Source organism: Hevea brasiliensis, chromosome 9 (assembly GCF_030052815.1).
Source record: "Hevea brasiliensis isolate MT/VB/25A 57/8 chromosome 9, ASM3005281v1, whole genome shotgun sequence".
Lineage (NCBI taxonomy): Eukaryota > Viridiplantae > Streptophyta > Magnoliopsida > Malpighiales > Euphorbiaceae > Hevea > Hevea brasiliensis.
In genome coordinates, this window is record NC_079501.1 from 22,728,417 (window position 1) to 22,748,380 (window position 19,964).

The 19,964-nt window shown below is 34.1% G+C and overlaps 2 protein-coding genes across 9 annotated transcripts; both read left to right on the forward strand.

The window, feature by feature from the left end:
* The first annotated feature begins 6,079 nt into the window (after positions 1-6,079).
* LOC110641149 (nuclear transport factor 2) lies at positions 6,080-12,914 on the forward strand. The gene is given in 9 exon segments (XM_021792768.2): positions 6,080-6,285; positions 7,564-7,750; positions 8,594-8,888; positions 9,008-9,243; positions 9,329-9,506; positions 9,800-9,927; positions 10,037-10,102; positions 12,092-12,155; positions 12,329-12,914. Coding segments are annotated over 8 exon segments (1,386 nt in total). The 5' UTR covers positions 6,080-6,285; position 7,564; the 3' UTR covers positions 12,562-12,914.
* Positions 12,915-14,194: 1,280 nt separating this feature from the next.
* On the forward strand, positions 14,195-18,016 carry LOC110641141 (ninja-family protein AFP3). Of its 8 annotated transcripts, none has more exons than XR_009151328.1 (6): positions 14,195-15,275; positions 15,367-15,400; positions 16,197-16,295; positions 16,686-17,076; positions 17,599-17,690; positions 17,780-18,016. XR_009151328.1 is itself a non-coding variant. In XM_058153426.1 (6 exons), the coding sequence occupies exons 1-5, from the start codon at positions 14,597-14,599 to the stop codon at positions 17,620-17,622; spliced, it is 1,227 nt and encodes a 408-aa protein (XP_058009409.1). In that variant the 5' UTR covers positions 14,195-14,596; the 3' UTR covers positions 17,623-17,663; positions 17,799-18,016. The 8 variants fall into 8 exon arrangements, 6 of the variants coding, with proteins under 6 accessions (XP_058009409.1, XP_058009410.1, XP_058009408.1 ...); XR_009151327.1 differs by having other exon boundaries at positions 17,799-18,016; XM_058153426.1 differs by having other exon boundaries at positions 17,599-17,663; positions 17,799-18,016.
* The last annotated feature ends 1,948 nt before the right edge of the window (positions 18,017-19,964 follow it).

The following is a 19,964-nucleotide window of genomic DNA, read 5'->3' on the forward strand; positions in this document are numbered from 1 at the left end:
TTATTAATATTTGTATAATTCTATTAACTCCTAGAATTTTCGCATGTGTTAAAAACATTTATTTGATTTGGGCCTGTAATATAATTACCATGTTGGACCTATAAAGTTATTATATGCATATATGTTGGACTAGATGAGGGAGCTGAGCTCCCATTTATTTTTGTGACATTTGAGTATGTGGAGGGTGAGCTGAGCTCCCAAATTGATTATATATTGTGTTTATAGGTCGGGCGAGTCAAAAACTCCCCGTTAAAAAGGTACATTTTATGACCAGATTTTGTCCGGTTGAATTTTTGAAATTGGGCCCAAATGGGCCTTAGAGTTGGGTTGATGAATAGTTAGGCTTACTACGAGTATCGGGGGCTTTAGGCTGGCCCAGGTCCTAGTGCCGGTCTGGCCCATAGGTTGGGTCATAAAAACTCTTATAAAGTGCCTTTTACTTACTGAAAAATATAAATTGTTTGGTGTGATAAATAGTAAATTTGTTAATCTTAAATGTAAATCATTATATATAAAAAGAAAAAATAAATTAATTGCATTGAAAAGTAAACTTTTTTTTTTATATATAAGAATTGTAAAGTTGTATTGAAAACTAAATCAGTGTGATTGAAAAAGTAAATTAATTGTTTGAAAACTTCACTCTAATGAAATGTAAACTGAGAGATTGATTAAATTTGAATTAAAAATGTATATATTCATTGATTTTTTTTTCTTGGTTCAAGGTATTAAAATGCATGTTTGCAACAATAATTAATGAGTGAGAGAGAAATAAAGGAAACTGAAATGGGGAGAGAGATAAATGGAGAAGAGAGAAAAATAAAGATAGAGAGAAAGAGAGATGGAGATAGAGAAGATATAGAAATGGGGAGGAACATAAATAAGAAGAGAAAGCCATAAATGACGCGACAAAGAGAGAGAATGGACAGAAATGAGGAAAGATAAAGGGAGGGATAGGGGTAAGCACGCAATGGTTTTCAGTTTTTGTTAAACGGTTCAGTTTCTTGTTAAACGGTTCAGTTTCGATTTTAGATTTTGGAGAAGTTCGATGTTTGGTTCAGTTTGATTTTTAAACTGAAAAATCAAGAAAAAACCGAACAAATCGAAATGGGCCGTTTCTTTCTCTTTTATGTTATATGGAACCCATGTCCCTTAACTATTAAAAGCCCAACCCATTTTTGTTGCGTAAATCTAAAACCCATTTCCCAATTCCCGCTTGTTGTTTCCCAAATCTACTAAATTCCCAATTTCTTTTTGATTTCAACATTGAATGCCATCCATCATTCTTTTGCAGTTGTGCCCAAATCTAAAACCCATTTTCTTAAGTCCCGATTCCCAGTTGCCCATTTCCCCTCTCTTTCTTTATTTCTCTTTGCCGCATCACTTTGCTCTTTCTCTCTCTATGCACAACTTGCCTCGGTCTCAACAAGTTCTTTACTCACTGCGACTCGGTCATGTGCCTGCCTCATGCTTTGTTGTGCCTGTTCTGCTATCAAATCTTCTTCTTGTTCTTCTTCCGTTCATATAGCAGTGCATGCAACCCTTTGGTGTTGTTGTGTTGTGGCTTCGTTTCATCGTTTAGGTGATGCTTCGTATCATTGTTTTTACTCGTTGCGAAGGTGCTTGTGGCAGTTCTCTGATTTGGGGTTTTTCTTTATTTTTTTTTCTTTAATTTTTATGTTTTCTTCATGTAATCTTGTTGAGGTGAACTAGAGTGAAGTAAAAGATAATAAAATGAATGAAGTTTGGACATAAAAGATTAAATTCCTTCATGTTTGGCTTGAGAGAAACCGCAAGGAAAATATGAGAATTTTGGGAATTTCGAAATTGATTAACCGAACCGAAATATTGAGGTTTGGTTTGATTCAGTTTATTTAATACTTCAGCTCGGTTCGGTCTAGAAATATTAGTGGTTTGGTTCTTTATTTTTTCTATTCAATTTAATTTGAATTCGATTTAATTTGAAATCGAACCGATCAATTACACATTCGAGAAAGGGGCAGAAGAAAAAAGAATTTATTTTTTATTTTTTATTTAACTTGTTTAACTATCAAAATGTAATTCTGTCTAAGTAATTTGTTTAGCTAATCTCAAACCACCCGGATAAAAGAGAAGGGTTGCGGTAACCAGCATAAAAATTTCGTTACACCTTATGATATAGATTCAAATGATATAAACGTTGGGGTGTCCTCTACTTATAACGTGTTACATCAGAGTTCGGATGTAGTGAGAAATATGCAAGGGTGTAGGGCGTTTATCGAAAGCAACGCGTCATGCCGGCTCTCGGGTGTGATGTTAAATGAGTAAGGGTTCCTATATCATGAACAGGTATGGGTAAAGAAGTTAGTCTATAGGACAGATAGCAGAACAGATAGTGGAACAGAACACAATATAGACATAGAAAACAATATAAGATATCATAGAAGAAGACCAGTTAGGAAGGACGGGATAGGAGGAGGATCAAGGTTGGTACTTTGAATGTTGGATCACTTACAGAAAATGAGAAGGGTGAATATTGTTTGCATTTAGGATACTAAATGAGTAGGAGAGAAAAGTAAGGAAGTGGGTAATTCATGGTACAAACTATGATTTGCCATAAATGAGAGAAACAATAACGAAGTGGGCATAATCATAGACAGGACATTGAAAAACGCTGTAATAGTTATGAAAAGAGTAGGAGATAGAATTATACTAGTAAAGCTAGTACTAGAAGGAGAATCAATAAATGTAATTAGTGTTTATGCCCCACAAATAGGATTAGATAGTGAGAGTAAACAAAGGTTTTGGGAAGATATGAATGATTTAATGTAAAGCATACCGAATGAAAATAATGTTTTCATTGGTGAATATTTAAATGGACATGTAGGAAGTAATAGGCAATGTTATGAGAATGTTCATGGAGATTTTGGTTTTGGCAGTTGAAATGAGGAGGGAAAGAGCATCTTGGATTTTGCTATGGCATACGACCTAATACTAGCAAATACTTACTTTATAAAAAAGAGAGTCACATTTAGTGACTTTCAAAAGTTGGCAACATAGAAACCAAATCGATTTCCTCTTAATCAGAAAGACAAATGAGCTCTATGCAATGATTGCAAGGTCATTCCAGGAGAGATTTTAACAAGTCAATATCAGTTAGTGGTCTTGGATGTTAAGTTTATGAACAATTCAAGTAATGTCAGAAGAAATAGTGTAGCTTGAACAAAGTAGTGGAAATTCAAAGGAGTAAAGCAAGCGAAGTTCAAAAATGAGCTTCTCGAGTCCGAAGCATGAAAGCTAGATATGGAGGCCAATGATATATGGATACAGATGGCATCAAAGATTAGAGAAGTAGCTAGAAAAGTACTTGGAGAGTCTAAAGGATATGGACCACCCTCAAAAGAAAGATAGTGGTGGAATGAGAAAGTACAAAAGGCAGTGAAGAGAAAAAGGGAATGGTAGAAGAAATTACCTAAATGTGATAATAATGAGGCATATGAACAGTACAATATAGCAAAAAAATAGACAAAAAAGGCAGTTAGTCATGCAAGAGCACATGCCTTTGAAAAGTTATATGAGAAACTTAGAACTAAAGTAGGGGAGAAAAATATTTATAGATTAACAAGGAGGATAGAAAGGAAATGTCAAGATCTCAATTAAATTAGGTGCATTAAGGATAAAGAAGGAAAAAGTGTTGGTGAAAGATTAGTACATTAAAGAAAGATGGAGAAATTATTTTAATGATCTCTTTAATAATAGTCAAAATGGTAATAGCGTGAATATAGACTATAGAATAATAGAAAAGAATGTGAATTATACTAGCAGGATTAGATATTTAGAAATAAAGGAAGTACTTAAGAGAATGAAAGTTAGTTAAGCCTGTAAACCCGATGGAATACCAATTGAAGTGTGGAAGTGTTTGGGAGATATGAGAGTGGCATGGTTAACTAAATTATTTAATAAGACTCTAAACTCAAAGAAAATGCCTGATGAATGGAGAAGGAGTATTTTAGTACCTTTTTTTAAAAATAAGGGAGACATACAGAGTTGCTCAAACTATAGGAGAATTAAACTCATGAGCCATACTATGAAATTGTGGGAGAGAGTTGTGGAGCATCGACTACGTCATGATACTTCTATCTCTCTCAATCAATTTGGCTTCATGCCCGGTCGTTCAATTATGGAAGCGGATCTTTCTCGTTAGAAACTTGATGGAGAAATATAGAGATGTGAATAAAGATCTACACATGGTTTTTATTGATTTGGAGAAGGCTTATGATAGTATTCCAATAGATGTTTTATGGAAAGTGTTAGAACAAAAGATGATATCTATTAGGTACATAAAAGTATTGAAAAATATGTATGAATGAGCAACTACTATTATGCGTACAGTGGAAGGGAACATGAGATTTTCCGATCTTAGTTGGATTACACCAAGGATCAGCTATAAGCCTTTACCTTTTTACATTAATTTTAGATGAATTGATGAAACATATACAAGAGAGTATTATTTGGTGCATGATATTTGCGGATGATATTGTTCTGATAGATGAGACGTGAGAAGGAGTCAATAGAAAGCTAGAGCTTTGGAGAAGTGCTCTAGAGTTAAAGGGCTTTAAGTTAAGTAGAACGAAGACAGAATACATGCATTGCAAGTTTAGTGAAGGCCAAACTAGTGATAGGGAATGAGTTAGTTTGGATGGAGTGGTACTGTCCCAAAGTAATTACTTTAAATATATCGGCTCAGTCCTTCAAGTAGATGGGGGATATGTGAAGGATATTAGTCATAAGATTAAAGCCGGATTGTTGAAGTAGAGACGTGCCACGGGAGTTTTATGTGATCACAATATTCCCAATAAGTTGAAAGGAAAATTTTACCATACGACTGGTCATGTTATATGGTAGTGAGTGTTGGGCATTAAAAGAGTCATATGTGTTTAAGATAAGAGTTGCAGATATGAGAATGTTAAGGTGGATGAGTGGCCATACTAGACTAGATAAAGTCCGTAATGAGAGTATTAGAGAAAAGGAAAGAGTGGTGTCAATTGAGGATAAGTTGAGAAAAGGGAGATTGAGGTGGTTTGGTCATGTGAAGCATAGACATGCGGAGGTTCAAGTTAGATAAGTAGAGCACATTAGATTAGAGGATAGAAAGAAAAAAAAGGGTAGACCTAAATTAACTTGGAGGAGAGTAGTATAACATGACATAAAAGTATTACATATTTTTGAGGATTTAACCCAAAATCGTTTAAAGTAGAAAAAGTGAATTCATATAGCCGATCCTAAATTTTTTGGATAAAGGTTTAGTTGAGTTTGAGTAACTATCAAAATGTGTTAAGAAAGATGGATGAAAGGAACATTTATACTCAAAATCAAATTTTAAGGATGTTTTAATGTATTTATCAAAATTGAAATATTAAAATATTAATGATGGGAATATATAATGATTAAGGCTTTGTTTTATTTCAGTAAAATTTTTTTCGTAGAAAATATTTTTTTATTTTTTAAATTTAGAGTATTTAAAAAAATAATTAATAAAAATATTTTTAAAAGAGAGAATTATTTTTTATTTTTTAAATTTTGATAATTTTATTAAAATATAAAAATATATATATATATATATAAATATATATTATTAATTTAATATTTTAAATAAATAATAAAAAATATTTTCATAAAAAATATTTTTAATTTTTTTTTTCATAGATAAACTATTTTTCTCAATCTAAATACTAAAAATTTTATCTCTTATTACGAAATTATAATTTTACAAGAATTTAATTTAATTAATTTTTTAAATTAATTTTCATATTTTTAATAAAAGAATTTAATTTTTTTTAACTTAAATAGGCAATAATTCTTTTAAAAAAATGTAGTTCATGTGTTGTGTGATAATTTTTTTTAATTATTTTTTTTAATGATTTATTCTGAATAAATTTTATATGTTGGATAAGAAAATTCAAGCCCAAATGGGCCAAGCGCTGGGCCTAGCCTCGAATAAGCAGAGGAATAGGTAGAACAATAATGGTGCGTCCTATCCGAGAATAGGACAGCATTATTCCGAGACGAGAACAATCCCTACAAATACGCAAACATCAGAAAAGGAACCGGACGGACCAAAAAAACTTGCGCCCCCTTCAACACAGGGAAAAATACCTTGATAGTTCACAGGTAGCTTTCAGTTTTTCCCTTTTTTCGTGCGCTGACTATTCTTCTCTTCTCTTTCCTTGCCTCTCTCTCTACTCTTCAAGGCACTATACTATCTCTTCCTCGCAAATCTCCTTCCTAGCTTTTAACAGTTCATATCAGGTACTTTTTAGCTCCTTCTTCATGGCAGATCACACCATTTTTAAATGTTTTTGTATGCATACTACGCTTGTTCACCTTTCTATTTCATGTTTTCTTTGTGGGTTTCGTTTTTCTTAATTTGCTATTTTTTCCTGGTGGGTTTATTCTATTGTTCTTCTCTTGATCAGACATTGTAATGGATAGTTGCTACCCGTTAATCATGAGAGTCGATTTATTGTATTTTTAATTTTAATGGGTTTTTGTTATTAGTGTCAATGTTGGTCAAGATGTGGATAGATTTTATAATTTTTTGTTATTTTAACTAATGGGAACTTGAAGTTTTTGAAGGGATTTTATGTTCTATTTTTTGAGGTTTGGTGGTGTTTGGGTCCGAGCAATGTAGAACAGTTGTTTCCTTGAACTCATTCTTTTTATTTATTTGGCAAGTTTTGGGATTTTTGAATCTTGTTAGGCCATAAAATCAGAAGCTGCGGGCTTCTGATAGGTCTCTGAATCATCTGTAAATTTAGGGTTTCTATGAGGATGCCAATATAATTATTGCTTTAAATGTGAGTATATCACTTTTAATGCTCATTTTGTTGGTTCCATTATTATTTAATTTATGTTCCTCTACCTAGTTGTAGAATGTTCTTTTAACCTTTGGTCATGCTGGCGAGTTTTAGCTTCTTCCCTGGTTTCACTCTCAGCCTGCTGTGATTTTTCTTCATGGATTTCTACGCACATTTAAGTTGTGTAAAATTATGTGCATTTCTTGTGTGAAGGTGTCAGGCAGATTTAGTAAGTAGTTTTTTCACCTTGTTAAGTATCTTGAAGTTTAGATTTGGTGCTAAAATTAGCCGAGGTATGCATGTGTCTTTGAGTTTAGTGTTGAAATATTTTCAAGTCCTTATCACAACTGCCTTTTGCACTCTCAAGAAAGGGAAGAGGGAAGAAAAAGAATCAGAAAGGATTAACAATCATCCTCATTGTAATTTATGACTTGGTCTTTGTTTTGGCAATTGGATAGCTGTGTAGGTTATTGCATTTGTTTGTATATTTTATATAAAACCTTAGTAGCTGAATTTGTTGGCATCTCATGTACAGAATCATGTTTATATTTACCCTGTAGTTACCAGTCATTGATCCTCGCAGATTTGTATTTTATACAAGTTTCCTTGTCCTGATTAATGTAAAATGCAGTTATTCCAATTCTTAATTTTCCTATGTTTTTTTTTCAAAGTTTAGAGGTGCTGTTTTATTCTTATTATTTTTCCTCTTTTTGGCATTTTTTCTTGGCAGAATGGCTTTACAATCAGCAAGCAACCCAACTACCCCTAGTGCCCAAGTGGTTGGAAATGCTTTTGTTGAGCAATATTACCATATTCTTCACACCTCACCAGAATTGGTTTATAGATTTTATCAGGATTCAAGTGTGCTCAGCCGGCCAGATGCCAATGGTGTGATGACATCAGTGGGAACCATGCAAGTAAGTTTCTTGGTGGATTGTTTTTCATATTATGCTGTTGATCTTATTTGTTTGGTTGGATCCACCAAATAATTTAGTAGAAGCACCCTATGAGTATTGATTGAACAGAAAACGGTATTGGATGGGAAAACATGAAAAACTCTTCTGTGTGCAATAAATTGATTTCTGGGTGTTCAATCATTTGTTTAGTTCAATATATATAGCCTACTTTTCATGTTATTCTGTTGCTTTTTGAGGGCTAGTTGATAATCAATAGGCAGCAAATAGTCCAATGTGATTTGGCCTAACTCAAGAAAGTCAAGTGGTTTCTCAATGGTTGTATCCAATGTTAACAGCCTGATCTCTATGTGAAGGCATTTAGTACCTGCTTTTTTTTGTATCAACTTTATACAAATTGTTGTCATTATATGTATTGTCTTTTATGCCAGTATTCTGATTCATATGCCTCTAAGCTGCACGCATTTTCATTTTTTTGGGATTGTTGTGTTCGTGTTTCATGTACAACACCAAGTTTTGCACCTGTTCAGAATTTAATGAAACCCTTTGAGGAGCTTTGGCTTCTGGATATGAACAAAATTTCAGTTGTACTCTTCTTCAAGCTCCCCTCCACCCCATTAATAAATAAACAAATAATTAATGAGAAGTACATTCTGCCTCTCAACTATCCCTCTGTAATTTGGTTGATCATTTTCTCTCCTAGCCATATCTTTCTCTCTAGTAGAAATTTGAAGCAGATAAATTGTCTTCTTGCTAAGGATTTTGTATGAAAATACTTAAGTTCCTAATAACTGCAGTGCCTTACCTTGTGAAAATAATTAACAGAGATATTTCTTCATGAAACAGGGTATCAATGAGAAGATACTTTCACTGAATTTCAAGGACTATAAAGCGGAAATAAAAACAGCAGATGCTCAAAAATCCTATAAAGAAGGGGTTACTGTGTTAGTAACTGGATGCTTGATGGGCAAGGACAACTTGAAAAGGAAATTTGCTCAGTCATTTTTTCTTGCACCACAAGACAATGGGTATTTTGTTTTGAATGATGTTTTCAGGTATGTGGAGGACAATGAACCATTGGAGAATCACCCAGATAATGGAATTGATAACGCCTCAACAGTCCCCTCAATCCCAGATTCAGGTAAGATTTTGTTATTTGTTGTTTGTTATGAGGTTGTGCATCTCTCTGTGCTCTCACTCTTCCTTCTTTCCTGCCTTTGCTTTCACAAGTACATAAAATCATCTGATTTCCATTTTCAGAGCCTTCTCATGTTCCTAATCCTCTTGCATTAGACCCAGCAACATCAATTGTGGAATAAGATAAAAAGGTTGCTGAGGAAGTTCATGATCCTGTGGACTCTGAGAAACAGTTAATTTATGAGAAGGAGGTGGTTGTGGAATCACAATCTCATTCTAATGGGAATGATGTTTCTATAGTTGTTGAATCAACTTCTGCTACTCAAGAGGACACTCCAAAGAAATCTTATGCATCAATTGTGAGTCTGTAGCTGAAGATTTTTCATTTTTCAGTTAAGGATGTGCTGTGCTTAGCATCTTAATGTTCAATAATTCCTGTTGTAGGTTAAAGTGCCAAGAGGAAGTTCAGGTCCAACAAAAGTTTATGTACCCACTTTTGCTGTAAAAGTGAGTTCTAAGAAACGTGAGAATCACTCTGTGTCAGTAGCACCTGCCACAGAGCCTGAAGCTTCAGTACCAAGTAGCACTGAAACCCCTGAAAGTAGTAATGCTCAAGAGGAAGGTAAGTAGACTTTGATTGTTCATGCACATGCACACTTGTCTATGTGCTTCTATACATTTTTTCTGATGCTTCCTGTTCCCCACGTCCTTTTTCAAAGTGCCTTTAACTATGCAAAATTTTCTTCTTAAAAGTACATGCTAGCTCGAAAATCATGCACGTAATGGGACTGTAACGGGAGGGATAGATTTTTATGCATGTCCATGGGATTTGCATTTAAGAGGTCTTATTTCAAGTATGTAAAGTATCTAAATTCATGTACATGATTACATTTAGTGACTTGTTTACATTCACAGCTGAAGCTGAAGGCCACTCCATTTATATCCGTAATTTGCCCTACAACATGACGCCTGCTCAGCTTCAGGTAGAATTTAAGAAATTTGGACCGATCAAGCAAGATGGTGTCCAAGTTAGATATAATAAGGTTGGTCTCAAATGCATTGAATGGCATATCAACTCCTAACTACTTAATTTGTTTTACCTGATAAGGATTTATGGGGTTTTTTTTTATAATATATGTTCTGTCTGTACAGCAACAGGGATACTGTTTTGGTTTTGTTGAATTTCATTCTTTGAGCTCAATGAACAATGCTATAAAGGTTTGTCTGCTGTTACTCAAAGTTTGATTTTCTTGTATTTTGATATTTTCCTTGTATTATGTGGGTGTTGCTTGGTTATCACTTATATATATATATATTCCATCAAACTGAACTGAGCTTGTGCTGCCATGTGCTAAGTTATTTTCCTTCGTTTTAACCTTCAGGAAATGTTTGTTTTCATTTCAACCCCTTGATTGTTTATTATGCTACTGCCATTTTGGGAACTTTACTTTTGTCAACTGCCAACAACTTGAGAAAGCCAATGGAAATTCCAGTTCAATTATAAAAGTAAAATTAGCTAGATTCGTTGTTCCTCTCTTGGTTACTTTGAATCTTTTCTAAATGTATTCTGGATATTGGATCTACCCATTGATGGCAGTTTTCCAGTGAGAAGTGAACAAGTAGTGCCTTCTCTCTATATGCCACCACAGCATGTTTATCTTTAGACCACTTGGCTTCCAGCTTCCTCTGTTGAATTTAATATTTATACATGCAAACATAGAAGTAATTTGAGGCTTCTTTGGCCAGAAAAGACTGTAGCTTTGGTTGTAGTTGGCAAGAGACTATATCATATTTCAGGTGTTTTGGTGTAAGCAAGAAATGCCTTGACATAGAAGTACATCTCATCTGATGGTACTCTTCTCACTGAGGCAAAAGGTGGAGGTGTTGGGAACTGTATGATCTTTTGCATTAAAAATTACCTTGGTTTGTGTTGGAATTGAGAATTTGAGTAACCATGCACGTATACTGGTTTGACTGCACTAAAATCCTATCCGGTCCTAGAGCAATGTGATGGAGCTTATTAGACAAAGCATTTAGTTATTGGATTGCCTGTTCCTTCCTTTTAGCAATGGTTAGTGTGGGCCATGGGTACTAATGGAATCTGACATCTTGGGTCAATATTTATCTGGTCAATACATCAGTGCAGGATGTCCTATCTGTTCAGTTTTTGTTTTTCTATGAATTGTTGTACTAATCAGTAGTGGCAAAATAGCAGCCTCTAGGATTGGATGTCCTTATTATTTTTGATGTAAGAAGATTAGGAGAGTATGCTTTTTGGGATAATGCAGTCAGCTAAAGCCTGCAAAATTTGAAAATCTGTTTATAGTTGTATAGAATTTTGGTTTTCTGCATCAATGATAGTTTCAACTGGTTGTCATACCCCCACAACTACCCACACCCTCACCCCAACCACCCAAGACAATTGGTGGAACTTGCTTGAATGCTATTGTGAATTCAATCAAAGTAAATGTAAAGGGTTTGGGGTGTGAGGTTTGAGTATTTATTTGAAGGAATGGATTTGGTTTATCATGGTAAGATATTGATGGAAGAAATGAGGTATAGCCAGGCCTGCTTGAGAGTAGTGAGGCTATAAAATTCATGATTTCAAGGAGGAATAAGAGGAAATGAAGTACTTGATAAGGTAGGATGAATTCCTCTTCTTATTACTCCTTGAATATTATGCATTTTAAGTGATTGTAGTTGCAGTAATTAGGATTAATTGGTGGAATTAAAGTACTTGTAGTTACAGTAATTAGGATTAATTGAAGCTGAGTAGTTCTGCTTTGTAAAGCAATGCAATGTCAACTATCTAATGCATTACGATTATTAACTACAAGAAGTTTTATACTTCATTTAATCAGATATTTATATTGTACCATATTTGACTGTGGAACCACATATTCTCGAGGAGTTGCTTAATCAACTGTTCAAAATTGCCATTTTTTCTTGTATTGATATCAATACTTAAATGTATACAATATGGATTTATATTTGTCTCTTGATGTCAAATTGTCAATATAATCATTTAGATAGATTTGGTTCTTTAAGTTTGTTAGATTTTCTGTGCTTGTTAATGGACTACAACATGAGTCACTAGAGCAGTTGGAAATATTCAATCATGTTCTATTTCAGTGTCCAATTCGTGCATGACAGGTTTCTCTATGGTTCATAATGGAACTTATGCATAATGTGTTCTCTCTATTTCAGGCATCACCCATGACCATCGGAGGGCGTCAAGCAGTTATTGAGATAAAGAGAACCTCCACTCGAGGTAAGTGAGAAGCTTTTCATTATATGGCGCTGATTCTTCATTGAACTGAATATCAAATATTTCACATAGAATATAATACAATAATCAGACGAAACAGTTAAAATCATATCAATTAATGGCTCTGGCTGAATTATCAAACCTAATATCTTATAAGCTGTGGACACATTTTGCAGTTGGTAGTGGAAGAGGTAGGTTTTCTTCTGGAAGGGCAGGATTTCGTAGCGAAAGCTTCAGGGGCCGTGGAAATTTTGGTGGAGGCCGGGGTTTTGTCAGGAATGAGTTTGGAAACTGGGGTGAATTTTCTGGTCGAGGGAGGAGTTCAACTGGGAGAGGTGAAGGTTACCAGGAATGGAGAGGGAGAGGTGGGCGCTCAAGTGTGGCAAAGCAGAATACTAATTCTGCGTGAGATCTAACACCTTGATTTTTTGTTAACATATTTTTGATATCAGTAGTGCTCAACACTCGGAAGGATTAAAGTCTGTTCTGTTTTAGGCATTCATTTGAGAAATAACTTGTGGATTCTGAATTGGAGTAATGTTTGAGATGAAAAAGCATTTGCCACAGTTTTAGGATCTGTGTCATAGAATTAGGGTGGGCCCCCAGAATTTTCCATAGATTTTGTTATAAATTTCGCTGATGATTAAGATCATCCTCCAGATTTGTTTTGTCGTTTTAATGGCAAAGTTACTTAGTTGTAATTATTGGTAGTTGTAATGATCCGGAAATCAATCAATTTGCAAGAATGTCTTGTGAGCTCAATCCAGAAATTAATTTATTTATGCTTTACTGAGGTGCATTATTACTATCTATTTTATATTTTAAAAAATGAAAGAAAAAAATCATTATAATCTTAAAACACAAATTCACCATGAATCCGATTCAGATAAGTGTATCTCTGTTAATAGGGACAATATCTGACACGTGTATTTTTGACACGTGGCACTGACCAAGATCAGATCAATTATGGAAACCCAAGACAGTGCAATTCAGCCCTTTCTGGGTTCCACCATGTGATCTTCTGTTGATTTATTTTAGCGCCTTTGTATGGAGATTCCTCTTTTGATGTGTTGTTATCCCCGTTGGATTTGTTCAACTTTTGTTTTTCTTTTGGATTGTAAAAAAAAAAAAAAAATTCATCATTTGTTGTTTTTACAATTCCACCTTTTTTTTTTTTTTAATAACTTCACCTCAAAATTTTAACATTCGGTTTAATTTTATTCTATGGTTAAAATCAATTGTTAAATTTAATAATAATAATATCACATCATCATATTTAATAAATTGATTAATAATTAATTTTATTTCTAAATTACTCTAATAAATTTTAAATTAAAAAAAAACTTTAAAATTTCTAACTCAAAACTAGTTCTGCTCCTCTCATTTATTTTTCTTCTGCTTGCTATTACTCACAGAAGAAAAGTCATGTATTATACTAAACTGAGTTCAAATAATTTTTATAGAAATAAATATGATTAGCCAAAAATCATAAATTTCTAATATTTAAACATCTAATATTCAAACCAATTAAACAAATGTTTCTCCCTATTCTATGATATTCAAGACTGATCTAATTGAAAATTATTTTTTATTTTCTTAATTAAATTTTATTTTTTAGAGTCAATTTTCATCTTTACAAAATTTTTAATTAATATATTGAAATTTTACAATTAATTAATTAATCTAATTTTAAAAATAGAAGTTAAATAGTAATTTTTTAATTAGTAAATTAAATTTAATTAATAAAGATAATCACATGTACAGAGATGCCAGAGACATTGATACAATGATGCTCTTACATTTGGCAGTACGACACGTGTGTTGTCCACACAGCGTTTCATGAGGCAACCTTGCTTGGCGTCTCCTAGGAATCCGCTTGTTCAGCCTTCCACGTGGGGCTTTTGTGTAACGCTCTTCTTTCATGTATCCACGTGTCCTTCCTTTCTTCCTCATACATTTTTTATTTTTAAAAAAATTATTCGACTGAGGTGGGACGCATTATTATATAATTTTCTCTTGTTTTTTAGGACTCTTTTCGTCTTTTTCGCCTCCTCTCCTACACCAACCCAACTCCAACCCCGACTCTGTTTATTTTTTTAATTTATTTTTCTCTGCACCTCCTCTTACCTCTCAACCTTCTTGATTCTCTCTCTCTCTCTCTCTCTCTCTCTCTCTCCATGTGTCTGTTTCAATGTTTTCACGGGAAATTTTGGCTTGGAAAGTTGATAACTTTGTGCTGCCTGTGGCGAGATTAGTTTTCCGGGGAGAAAATGGAAGTTTGGAGCTTCTTTTTTTTTTTTTCCCCTTCCTTTGAACTTCTTGTCCTGAATTCATCTCTTCCTTGAGTATCATGTGCTAGAATTTTATTTCCTAATCAAAATTCCTCATCTGGGTATCACTAAACTGTTATCAATCTTTCTTACTTCAATTCCTTTTCTAATCCAATGGCGCAAGCAGAGAAACCTCTGAACACCCAAAACCACCACCAGCAACATCAGCACATGTCTTTGAGCAATAATTTCCATAAAGATTTTGTGCAAACATTCATGCCTGGTAATCATTTCAACCACAAAGTTTGTGAAGAAACAGAAGGAGAAGATGTTGAGTTAAGGCTTGGACTCTCGTTGAATGGTAGATTTGGTGTCGACCCAAAAGCTAACAAGCTCACTAGATCATCTTCAATTCCAGATTTTATTAACCCAGCAAGAGATAATGGCAGTGCTTTTATGGTAAATTTGGTGAGTAACAATCTTGTAAGGACTTGGTCTCTGCCTACAGAGACTGATGAGGAGTGGAGGAAGAGGAAGGAGCTGCAGATGCTTAGGAGAATGGTCCAAATGGAGGCTAAAAGGAAACGATCAGAGAAACAAAGGAATTTGAAGGCACTAAATGATAGAAATAAGGGTTTTGGAGAAGAGAGCTACGAGGAAGATAAGAGAGAAAATGGCACCATTAGCAAGAATCATAAGGAGCAGTTTGTCAAGAATTTCAATGGGCTGTTTGGAGCTAGTGCAGAAGGGCTTTTACCGCGAGCTCTAGTGACAGTAACATCATCTCAAGGGTCGATTGGATCACAGGAAAGTGGGTCATCTGAATCAGAATCCGAGAGCCAGCCAGTTCAAGGTAACACAATTACTCTTTATTTTATTTACATATTTATTTGTATATATTGATTGCTGGTTGTCGTTTTTCTTCAATAAGCTGAGTCTTTCAGGGATTTTGCTTCGTAATGTCAATCAGCATGATCAGTAAGTTCTGCAGTCTGTGGCACTATGTTTGGATCATGGTCCCTCATGGTTTCATAATATATCGTATGGTTTCTCACCTTGTTGAGGAGCTCAATTTTTCTGGACTGCTGAATTGTAATGTTATATATTTAATTATTTCACTGGGTTGTGTATGCCAGCTTTCTGTGAGTTTAGTAGACGGAAGAATTACATCTACAGAGTGTCAATAATGAAAAGGGAACGTTATTTGAAATGTTCCTCTAAATGCTTATTTGTATGAGGAGTGCCTACAGGCTAGAGGTTGGTTGAACTATTTATTCTATTGGGACAAGAAACTCTTGCATGCCGCATTTCTAGGTAGTGTATTTCTAGTTTAACAATTCACTTTCCCTTTACCCTCGAAGAAGAAAATTTTAAGAGAGAGAGAGAGAAGCATAATCATGGAAGGAAAAAAAAATGTTAAATACAATATTTAGGCTTACATTATCTGCCTAGTTCCTTAACATGATTGAAAGGAGAAGCCTACTTGGCAGTTAGCGATCTTGATTACGAGTAGGAAGATAAATTGCTAGCATATTCCTTGCTTCATGAAAAGTGCATAAGAGTTCACATTCATGATGTCATCCTAGTGTTTAGGCCTTTGAGGCTTTATGATGCAGGTCAAAGTGGTTCATAAGTGAGTTCTTGCTAACATCTCATAAAATAGCACACAATACAATCAGTTAACCATCAAAGCCTAACATATTGTATACAAATTTTGTAAGTTAGCATCTGCATGATGCTTTTTTGGACTGATGCTTTTAGAGTTCCTTTGTAGCAATTTTATAGCTCTTTATGTCGGTGAGGCTTTCAATTTTAAACTGGGCCAACTTGTCAAGGCTCTGCTCTTTATCAGGGGCAAGATGGCAGACTTGAAAGCTATAGGAAAATTCTTTTTCAAGCTATTCATTGAGGGGAGTGTATTTTGTTCTTAATTTTTAGATGAACATTGTATTCCATCAATAAACTATCAAGCTAAAAGTAGAAATACGTTTGTAATTAAGCTAATAGGTGCTGTCCTTGAATGAAGCAGCTGGATATTATTACGCATTGAATGATTCTGTTACGGTGATATGCGACATCAATCCTGTTGATGTCTGATAGCTTAGTAAGTTTATGATCCAGTATTCTCGCTCTTTGTAAATGCAAAGATCAATTTACTGGGTCATTGAAAGATTGCGCTGGCTTCCCAGAATAAATGTTTCAGTAAGCAATTAATTGGATTATTTTGCTGAGCTCTTGTTTCTTTATTCTTTTTTTGCAATATAGGAACAAACAAATGCAACGAGGCAAGAAGCCTTGTGAGTGTTCAGTCTTTGTCAGAGTGTGACCAGAAATTGATGGCTACCCCTAAATCAACGATCAGTAAAAAATCAAGCAGTCATGATGGTGTTGCAGTGGAAAATAGCAGATGTAGTGAACCTACAGTAGAGAATGGAGCTAAGGAAATGGTGAGGAATTTAATGGAAGACATGCCATGTGTGTCTACAAAGGGAGATGGCCCCAATGGAAAAAGAATCAAAGGTTTTCTCTATAGGTATAAGAAAGGCGAGGAGGTGAGGATAGTGTGTGTTTGCCATGGAAGCTTTCTCTCACCAGCTGAATTTGTGAAGCACGCTGGTGGTGGTGATGTAGCACATCCCCTTAAGCACATAGTGGTTAGCCCCTATCCCATTTTGTAATGAAATTTTCATGTTCAGCTTTATGAACGATGGTGAGGAAAAGAACAAGCAAAAAGGTTAATGCAGTTCATTTCTTCCCCCTTTTTCAGTTACAATTTTTGTTCTCAGATATTATCGTTATTGATACATGATGCCTGTCGCTGCAAAGGTAAACATTGCGGTTTTTAATCTTATACTCAACATTGTGACAGAAGAGGCTAGCTATTGTGGCAAGGGTAAACATGTTGCAGCATATTTTCACAACTTGGTTCCTATACAATACGCAATTTAAATGTGTGGAGATACAAGATATATGATGAATATATAAGATATATGATGAATCTGTTTATTAAATACATGGTTTTACATATTTGTATTTTGGATTTACAGAATTTTCCGTATGGGATATGACATTATGCAGTGTCTTAGCATAATTCTCAAGACGTAAAATAGGGAGAAAAATGCATATTTCCTTTACAAGAGTCCAACCTGTGGGAGAAATCTTGTTGATGTCTACAGGCAAGACTAATGCCGAACAAATGAGAGATCAAAATGGCCATCCAGAACAACGAGGATGTAATTGGGCTGCAAGTTTGGTCTTATAATTAGCGGTGAGCAAAATTAAATTTAAAATAGATAAATAAATTAAATGAATTAATTTAATTTAAAAATTGTTTGATTTATTAAATAATTTAGTTAGATTTAAATTTAATTCGCAGGCTATGCTGCCTCCATCAACGATTGCCTCATTGGCTGACCTTGGCTTGCTTCTTTTCGGTCTTGATTGTGTCCATACGCTTTTCTCATTGCTTTTGTTTCTTCTGTGGGTGAGAAATTTTATTGCTTTTTGTGTATATGAGAAATATGTGGGTGAGAAATTAATGTCAAATTTTCTTTCTTTTGAAAATTGGGTATTTGAATATGTGAGCTTTTGTTATCTTTTAGAGCTTGTTTTATAGCTAGGAAAAGTGAAACGTAAATGGTAAGAAAAAAAAATGGAAAAACAGAAAGGAAAATAGAAGAAGAAAAAATTAAAAGTTTAATTTTCTTATTTTGTAAGAAAAAAAAATGAAAAAAGAAAAAGCTTGCAAGAATTTGTGTGGAGAATGCTTAAAGAATATTTTTGAACCATTTTGTTTTTCACTTAAATTGAGCAAGAGAATGGAAAATAATGTTTTTTTTTTTTTCCCTTTTATGATCTTTCTTCACTTTAGTAATTATTTTTTAATATAAATTTATTTATTTAATATGGACATAACAATAAAAATATAATAATTTTCTCTCCTCACTTTTTTTTATAAAATAGATTTGTAAAAAAATAATAATTTTTTTTTCATATAAATTTTATTTTCCTGGTAGTTTCACTTACTTTTCTTAATTTTTTTTTAAAAACTTTATTTAGTTTAAACTCTTTACTTGTTAGGTATTGATGGAGGTTGTTTCATCTAGTTAAGTTTGTTAACTTCCTAAAGAGTTCAAGTTCCAGTGTGAACTTCCTTCCTTTCAACCAAATAAGGCATATATAACTCAACTCAACTCAACTAAGCATTTATCCCAAAAATTTGGAGTCGGTTATATGGATTCATTTTCTCCACTCTAAACAATTTTGGGTTAAATCCTCAGTAATGTGTAATGTTTCTATATCATGTTGTACTGCTCTCCTCCAAGTCAATTTAGGTCTACCTCTTTTTTTCTATCTATCCTCTAACCTAATGTGCTCTAACTGAAGCCTTCGTATGTCTGCGCTTTACATGATCAAACCACCTCAATCTACCTTCTCTCAACTTATACTCAATTGGCACCACTCTTATCTTTTCTCTAATACTCTTATTACGGACTTTATCTAATTTAGTATAACCACTCATCAACCTTAACATTCTCATCTTTGCAACTCTTATCTTAGACGCATACGACTCCTTCCATGCCCAACACTCACTACCATATAATATAGCCGGTCGTATGGCTGTACGGTAAAAATTTCCTTTTAACTTATTGGGAATCTTGCGATCACATAAAACTCCCGTCGCAGTTTCCACTTCAACCATCCCGCTTTAATCCTATGACTAATATTCTCCTCACATTCCCCATCTACTTAAAGGACTGAGCCGGGATATTTAAAGTGATTACTTTGGGACAGTACCACTCCATCCAAACTAACTCCTTCCCTATCACTAGTTTGGCTTTCACTGAACTTGCAATGCATATATTCTGTTTTTATTCTATTTAACTTAAAGCCTTTTGACTCTAGAGTACTTCTCCAAAGCTCTAGCTTTCTATTGACTCCTTCTCGCGTCTCATCTATCAGAACAATATCATTCGCAAACATCATGCACCAAGGAATACTCTCTTGTATATGTTTTTTCAATTCATCTAAAACTAATGTAAAAAGGTAGAGACTTATAGCTGATCCTTAGTGTAATCCAATTAAGATCGGAAAATCTCTTGTGTCTCATCCCACTGTACGCACAATAGTAGTTGCTCCTTCATACAAATCTTTCAACACTTGTATATACCTAATAGATATCCTCTTTTGTTCTAACACACTCCATAAGATATCTCTTAGAATTTTATCATAAGCCTTCTCAAAATCAATAAAAATCATGTGTAGATCTTTTTTCACATCTCTATATTTCTCCATCAAACTTCTAATGAGAAAGATCACTTCCATAGTTGAACGACCAGGCATGAAGTCAAATTGATTGAGAGAAATAGAAGTATCATGACATAGTCAATGCTCCACGACTCTCTTCCACAACTTCATAATATGGCCTACATAACATACCCATAAATTCTAAGATTTCTATACAACTGTTTGATGAGATTCTATTGGAACTGGAACGTGGAAAGAGATTGAGCAATGTTTTTCCGAGAATTTTTTATATGAG

What these genes read in the sequence shown, in the direction of transcription:
- LOC110641141 (XM_058153425.1), top strand. Translation starts at nt 14,597, where the DNA reads ATGGCGCAAGCAGAGAAACCTCTGAACACCCAAAACCACCACCAGCAA. An exon ending in CGAGAGCCAGCCAGTTCAAG is followed by an intron (nt 15,276 to 15,366) that starts GTAACACAATTA and finishes TGAGTCTTTCAG; the next exon opens with GGATTTTGCTTCGTAATGTC. An exon ending in AATGTCAATCAGCATGATCA is followed by an intron (nt 15,401 to 16,196) that starts GTAAGTTCTGCA and finishes GTTCCTTTGTAG; the next exon opens with CAATTTTATAGCTCTTTATG.